This window comes from Eurypyga helias, unplaced genomic scaffold, assembly GCF_000690775.1.
Source record: "Eurypyga helias isolate BGI_N326 unplaced genomic scaffold, ASM69077v1 scaffold20246, whole genome shotgun sequence".
Classification (NCBI taxonomy): domain Eukaryota; kingdom Metazoa; phylum Chordata; class Aves; order Eurypygiformes; family Eurypygidae; genus Eurypyga; species Eurypyga helias.
In genome coordinates this window covers 1,445-8,315 of record NW_010257454.1, presented here as the reverse complement: position 1 = coordinate 8,315, position 6,871 = coordinate 1,445, and the positions used below count along the sequence as shown (strand labels likewise).

At 54.7% G+C, this 6,871-nt stretch overlaps 1 protein-coding gene across 1 annotated transcript in view; it reads left to right on the top strand.

Annotated features, from left to right (window-relative positions):
- Positions 1-1,210: 1,210 nt before the first annotated feature.
- SH3GL1 (SH3-domain GRB2-like 1) overlaps positions 1,211-6,871 on the top strand; it is a gene marked incomplete at its 3' end in the record, with an annotated part of 6,877 nt that continues 1,216 nt past the window's right edge. The window contains exons 1-6 of the mRNA XM_010154029.1: positions 1,211-1,276; positions 1,387-1,459; positions 2,069-2,212; positions 3,969-4,102; positions 5,087-5,245; positions 5,949-6,052. Of these exons, the coding sequence (XP_010152331.1) occupies positions 1,268-1,276; positions 1,387-1,459; positions 2,069-2,212; positions 3,969-4,102; positions 5,087-5,245; positions 5,949-6,052 (623 nt within the window). The remainder of the gene's footprint in view (positions 1,277-1,386; positions 1,460-2,068; positions 2,213-3,968; positions 4,103-5,086; positions 5,246-5,948; positions 6,053-6,871) is intronic.

Sequence of the window (6,871 nt, the reverse complement as noted above, 5' to 3'; positions counted from 1 at the left end):
TGAAACTGGATAATTACCTAAAAAGGGATATTTTTTCCCCTCCTTTTCCTCGAAAAAGTAAGGAACCGTTTTAAATCCCCGTGGGAGCAGGAGGGTTCCAGAGGAAGAAAGACTCGATAAAATCAAGTATTTGATGTTGAAGTAAACAAACCTGTATTGTTCATGCAGAATGGGAGTTTTTGACTACAAACAGAAATCCTGGCAATGCCCCGTGGCAGGCGTGGAGCGCTTGGGAGTCAGCGTCTGCTTCCTCAACCACTTCTGATGTCTCTATAGATCATTCGCTGTCCATCTGGACCACTTTGGGGCTAGAGAACCACTTGATTTGGGCCGATCCTTACGTCCTGCATCCCCAAGCGCTGCCGCTTGCTCTGCCACGCCAGCATGGGGCCGGGAAGGAAACGCTCTTCTCCTTTTGGGCTGCAGGGAAGGACACTTTTAGGTGGGTTTGATAAGGCGCTGATTATCTTTCAGCTCGGGTGGTTGAATGGTGAGGTGTAGGGAGCAGGGGTCTTTTCTTAGACCAGGAAGCCGATAAGCCCTGCACACAGATAGCCAAAGGCAGCCCTGTCTTTGCAGCTTGTCAAACGACTCCCCGTTTTGCTGCTTTTAGACCAGGCGTCAGAGACGCTTTGATAAACGGGTTTGAAAACTTTACCCTAGCTTCTGCAGCTCTCTTTGTCCTCCGCTTACAAAGAATTCAAACCCCCGTGCCCCAGATCCAGAGCATTTCCCCTGGGAGTGATGGTTTAGGGCTTTGAGAGGTCTCTTCTCCCTCCAGCCTCTGTTCTGGTGCTGGCTGCTGAGCAGAGCGTGTTCGTTCCCTGTTTACTTGCGTTTTGCCGTATGGGAAACTGAAGCTTTGGCTCAAAATGGAGTCGAGAGACAATTCTGCCACTTGCTTTTTCCAGCAGGCGTTGGAGTTGGAGCCGTGTGGTGTGATTTCAGGAGCTGTGTTGCTTCTGTCGGGTGAGCAGTATCCTGACTGAGCTGTGCTCGGGGAGGGTAGGAGATGCCTGGTTTTTAGGGCAGTGTAAGCAAAGAGACACTTCTTTTTATGGCCCTGGGCTGTTCCTGCCACCTCCTTTCTCTTGCAGGTGCTCTCTGGACCACCCTCTTTCCTTTCTGTCCCAGGGACTTCCTGCACGAGGAGCTTTAAGTGGCTCATACCTTGCCTGATTCCTCCTCCCTTGTTCTTTTCCTGCAGCTGGTCAGCGAGAAGGTCGGAGGGGCTGAAGGGACCAAGCTAGACGATGACTTCAAGGAAATGGAAAAGGTGAGTTCAGGAACAAGAGGAATCTCTAACATGGCTCATGTAACTCCTCAGTGACCTCGCCAAAGCCCTGGGCTGACCTTCACCACTGCCGGCTCTTCTCTTTCCTACAGAAAGTGGACCTGACCAGCAAGGCAGTTACAGAAGTGCTGACCAGAACAATAGAGTACCTCCAGCCGAACCCGGGTGAGTGCCTGTGCCTCTCCTGTCCCCTTCTCTTTGCCCCTCAGTTTTCCAGGGGCAGAGAGACATCAGGGAGAACCTTTTTGGCCCTGAGATACTGGTCACCATCCCATATTTGAGATCAGGTGACTCAGGTGAAGATCCAGATACACCTCTTGCCCCGTAAGACACTGCTGTTGCTGCTGACCAGTGAAAGAACAGACACATCTTTCGCCTTGGACCCAGAGAGGCACCGAAAGGGAACTGTTTTTCTTGGAATGCCCAGAAAAAGTGGCATCTCTGGGCTGGGAAGGGTGGTCTGGCTTTGTAGGCATCACCTCTGGAGCTTGCTGTCCTGCATGCTTTAGCCAGCTCGTACAGAGAGCGCTCCAGGGACTATGGGAGGGCTGGGGAAACTCCTTTGGCCTTCACTGGCGAGCTGAGGGGAACTATTTTTGCTTGCTGTCTTGGAAAAGAAACTTCTCTTTTCATAGCGAGTGATATTTCTGGTAGATGAAGACAATAGGGCTTCTTGGCTTTGCCTGTAGCTTTCAAAAAGAAAGTTGGCAGCGGCCAGCAGCTGCTGGCAAGTCCAAGTAATCGCAAACCCGGCTGTGGCTGTTTCTGTGCCAGCTTCCAGAGCCAAGCTAACCATGCTCAACACCATGTCGAAGATCCGTGGGCAGGTGAAGAACCCCGGCTACCCGCAGTCGGAAGGGCTGCTGGGGGAGAGCATGATCCGATACGGCAAGGAGCTGGGTGAGGACTCCAACTTCGGTGAGTGTCCCGTCGGGCCAGCTCCCCCAGGAGCACGCAGATGAGATGGCGAAGGCTGCTGCCAGATTTCCAAGCTGTTACTGTGAATTCTGGAAGGGCTTTGTGACCCTTTGTGTCACCTGACAGTGCTGGGGACTCTTAAAGAGGCTCCAAGGCTTCCAGGCAGGGCGGCAGGGAAGGGGCGAGCAGAGCCCGAGCGTCCTGGATCCCAGATCCATGGCATTATGTCCAAAACCAGCCTTAACCCTTTCTTACGCAATACTGAGATAGATTTGCACATAGGAAAAAAATGTTTCCTTGCTCCTAAACTGATGTGGAAACTAGACTGAGCAAGATTGGGAGTTTGATGGAGCGGTTCCCAGTCGGAGCTCTGCTACAGGGAGGCTGCAGCCAAGAAATCCTTCTGCGTGGCGATTTCTCGTAACCACCTGTGACTTGCAGGGGGGAGGGGGGTGAAGCCTTTCGGTGACAGCAGTTTTAATGCACTAAAACGTCAGCCTGTGCACACGCCAGACCTGGTACAGTGCGCTCCTGCCGGATGGCTTCCAGGGCAGGGAGCAGCCTGCTTGCCCCAGGAAAATTCAAAAGCCCTGGCTCCTTGGCGGGAGTGACAGAGGAGCTTCAGGAGTGCCTCTGGCCAACACATCTCTCGGCTTGCGGGAGCTGGGGCTGTTACAGAGGGCGAGGGGGAAGGAAGCTTTTAGAACACACCAAACCTGATTTTCTTTAACAGCCTCTCTTCAAAGGGACACTTAACCTGACAAATGTCCGTGTTAGCACTGCGTCCCTCCCTGGGACAGGTTATCTCCAGGTATCACGATTGGGATAACTCTTCCTGTGTATTTTTTTCCAGCTGGACAGTACGGTGGTGCTTCCACTCCACCCTCTGTTCCACTTGTGCGTTCTCCTGTGCTAACCTAGTGCTGAAACGGTTGGTTTGCCGAAGCTGCACAGGAATCATTTCATCCGTAAATGATTTCCACTGGAATAAAAAGCCAAGACTAAAAACGTTTTGGTCTGGCTTAGCTGCCGTTGTGGCAGGGGGCTTTGAAAAGAACGAAAACCACAAAAGGTGTTTGGGTCTTGTTGCCCTGCCGTTGTGGCAGGAGCCTTAGAAAAGCACGAAACCAAATAGGTTTCAATGAGCCACTTTGAGCTCTGTAATTCAGAGGGAGGGGAAGGGGTGAGGTTGGCCTGGTAGAGGTCAGTGTCTGCAGTGAAGAAAAAGCTGCAGGTTTGCTGCCAGCCTCTGGGGAAACTGGAAAAGTTGGTCAGAGTGCTCTGGGCTTAAAATGGTCTGAATCAAAGGATGGCCAGACTGGATCAGACCAAACGCGCCTCTGCTTCAGGCTGCTCTTGCCAAGGAGCGGAGCGAGGTTAAAGCGCTGTATGGCCAGTGAGCAGCTCAGCGACTCCCTCAGCTAACAGGGCATTTAAAAATACTGCTTTTCAACTATTTTTACCTTTTCCTTCCTCTGTGTAGTTGGTAGAGATTGTTCCTGTTTTTCAGAGGCCTGTCAGTGAAGTGTCTTGTGCCGAGCTGGTACTGACAGGCAGTGGCCTGTTCTCACGCCAGGCACCGCTCGCTCCGTGCCAGGCTCGGAGATTTGCTCCGGATAGAAACGTGGGGGCGTTGGAGGGGGCACAGAGCTCGCACACGCTGGGTACCTTGGCAGAATGGCTCTGCATGCAGCTGCCACGGCTCTGGTTGACTGGCTGGCCCCTTCTCCCTTTCTGTTCCCTTCCTCCCCCGAAGGCGACGCGCTTCTTGATGCTGGCGAATCTATGAAGCGGTTGGCTGAAGTGAAGGACTCGCTGGATATCGAAGTCAAACAAAATTTTATTGATCCCCTCCAGAACCTGTGTGACAAAGACCTGAAAGAGATCCAGGTAAACACCTCCATGACTTCCCTCCTCGTCTCTCGTTTCTGGCTCTCCTGGCTATTAGTGCATGTAACCGCTGCTCTGTCACGAGGGGAACCCAGGGCTCGTGTTGGAATCGGGTCGTTCCGTACGGCTGTTGGCTCTGTTCTGTTAGCCCGGATCCCGTAACACAGCTTCCAGGGGATGAGCAAGCTTCCCTCCAGCTCTCTTATGCAGGAGCTCAGGAGGACCCTTAAGCCTCTCGCTGGGGAGTCAGGGAGCGTGGTAGCTTCCCTGTGCTAGCACGGAGACAAGTCCAAGCAGAGCCAGGCTTTCTAACAGGAGCCATCCCAACTGTAATCCACAAGGCAGCTCTCCTGAGGGAATTTTTGCTTGCAGTGCTGTCCCAGATAACGTAACCACCAACTACTGTTTCAGTACCTATCCGTACTCTGATTCTACAGGCTGCCACAGAGCTAATGTAAGCAGCCCTGCCCTGAGCAGTCAGGGGTTGCAGTGCCAGAACCTGCATCCCAATTCCTGATCTCCAGAGATCCCACTCGCTCCTGGGGAGCTGGAAGTAGTGGCCAACTCTTCCCTTTTCCTGAAAGCTGTGTCTGGGGAGCAGACCCAGGCTGCTTCCTGCAGTGTTTTCCTCTAGCTCTCAGCTGGGAGGGAGTGAAATCATATCCCACCCCAATTTCTGAAGGGTTGTTTCCCAGTAAAAAGCCCCTGCAGCCATGGAGCAGGGCTCTGCTGGACTGAGTTCGGATGGCCCACTCCTCACTGTCACCTCGCAGCAGCCCTGCCTTGCAGCTTTCTCCTCCCGCACCTTCCCTGGAGTCAGAACAAAGGTGGAAGCCACAGGAGCATGTGCTCCAGGATCCGCTTTCTGAGACAAATGAACTTGTCCTGTAACTAGAGCTGCCTTCCCAGTGGGAGAGCTTGGCTGTTCCCAATCTATGACTTTTCCTTCCTTTCCTTTACTGTCCATAACCTTCCTCGTCCCAGCACCATCTCAAGAAGCTGGAAGGCAGACGCTTGGACTTCGACTACAAGAAGAAACGTCAGGGCAAAATCCCCGATGAGGAACTTCGACAGGCCATGGAGAAATTTGAAGAATCCAAGGAAGTAGCGGAGACCAGCATGCACAACCTTCTAGAAACTGATGTGAGTGCAGGGGAAGCGAGGGGCTGCCTGTTTCCATGTGCGTGAGGTTGGGATCTCTTGAAGGACACAGACACTCATGTCCACTCTCATTTTGGCAAGCGGGGTTTTGCTCCCTGACAACCCAGATCTGAAAGAGGGTGGATTTAGATTGGATATCAGGAAGAAGTTCTTCCCGGAGAGGATGGGGAGCACTGGGACAGGTTGCCCAGAGAAGCTGTGGATGCCCCATCCCTGGGAGTGTCCAAGGCCAGGCTGGATGAGGCTTGGAGCAACCTGGTCTAGTGGAAGGTGTCCCTGCCCATGGCGGGGGGCTGAGGGGGCTTTAAGGTCCCTCCCAACCAGCATGTGGCTTGGTGAGCCTCTTATTCTTCCTGTAGCCCCTTTTCCCGATCCAGCTCTTGGCCAGAGGAGAGGCTGTCTTGTATAAAAACAGGTCCCTTCTCAGTGTGCTGGTGGGAGTAGGTTTGGGCAGGTAGTGCCGCTCACTTTCGAAGGATTTGGACAGCTAGTGAAGCCCAGAGAGTGGTCAGGGATGTCTCTCCTGCTGAGTCTCAGCCAGTGCCTGAAATCCCAACCCTTCTCTCCCTCTTCCCGGGGAAGCTGCCCTTCATACCTGTTCCCTGGCGTGGTCTCAGCCCCCATGTACAATGCAGGGGTCTGTCAGGCAGGGAGACCCGTTCACCCCTTGGTGTGATTCCCGCAGATCGAGCAGGTGAGCCAGCTCTCGGCCTTGGTGGATGCCCAGCTGGACTACCACAGGCAGGCCGTGCAGATCCTGGACGAGCTTGCGGAGAAACTCAAGCGCAGGTGAGTCCCGGGTGCTGCAGGCACTCTGCTCGCACAGCCCCGACCTGTCCCTGTCGTATCCTCTGTAAATACCCGACTCTCAGCCCGATTTCCACAGCGGGCACGTTCCGACATGGAAAACAAAGCCTCTGTGCTTGTGCCCAGGGCAGCTGGTCTGTGCAGAGCTGAGCCTCGCCTGAGCCGGGCCGTGCTGCTCCCGGGGAGTTGGGTTTGGCAGGGGTGGAGAGAAGGGTGAACCCACGCTTGGTGCCTGGGCTCACGGCTCCTTGCGCTGCGGGCGTTGAGCGTGGGAATGTCCCCCAAAAGTGCCTTTTGGCCAGCTCCAGGATCGAGTCAGGAGTTCATCATGCTGTTGGAGCAGATGGCTCGGATGTCATGAGCCGGACATGCCTGGCACCCCGTGTCACCTGGAACCGCCCGGCCTAGAGTCTGTGTGCTGGTGGCTTCGGTGTGGTTGAGGAAGGTGCCTGGAGATGGGCCGCAGTCATGGCCTGGGAAGGTCCATGTCAGGGGTTCCCGGTTGCACCGAGGCCCAGAGAGCGGGCGCAGCATGGGAGGGATTGATGCGGTGGCCACAGGACCTGCATCACCTCCTCAAAGGAAGGAGTCTGAGCTCCCCACCTCTTTTTCCAGCAAGCCCTGCTCTCCCTCCAACACGCCGTCCCCAGCGGTCCCTGCCGCAGGGGCTGCCCTGGAGGTTTGAGGCCCGTGAGTTGGTGAAAGGCATCTGGCACGCCGGAGCAGGAGGAACCACGGAGCTGCCTGGTCTTGCTGCTCTCCCTCCCCTCCTCGAGTGCCTGACCTCCGCAGCAGCTCCGG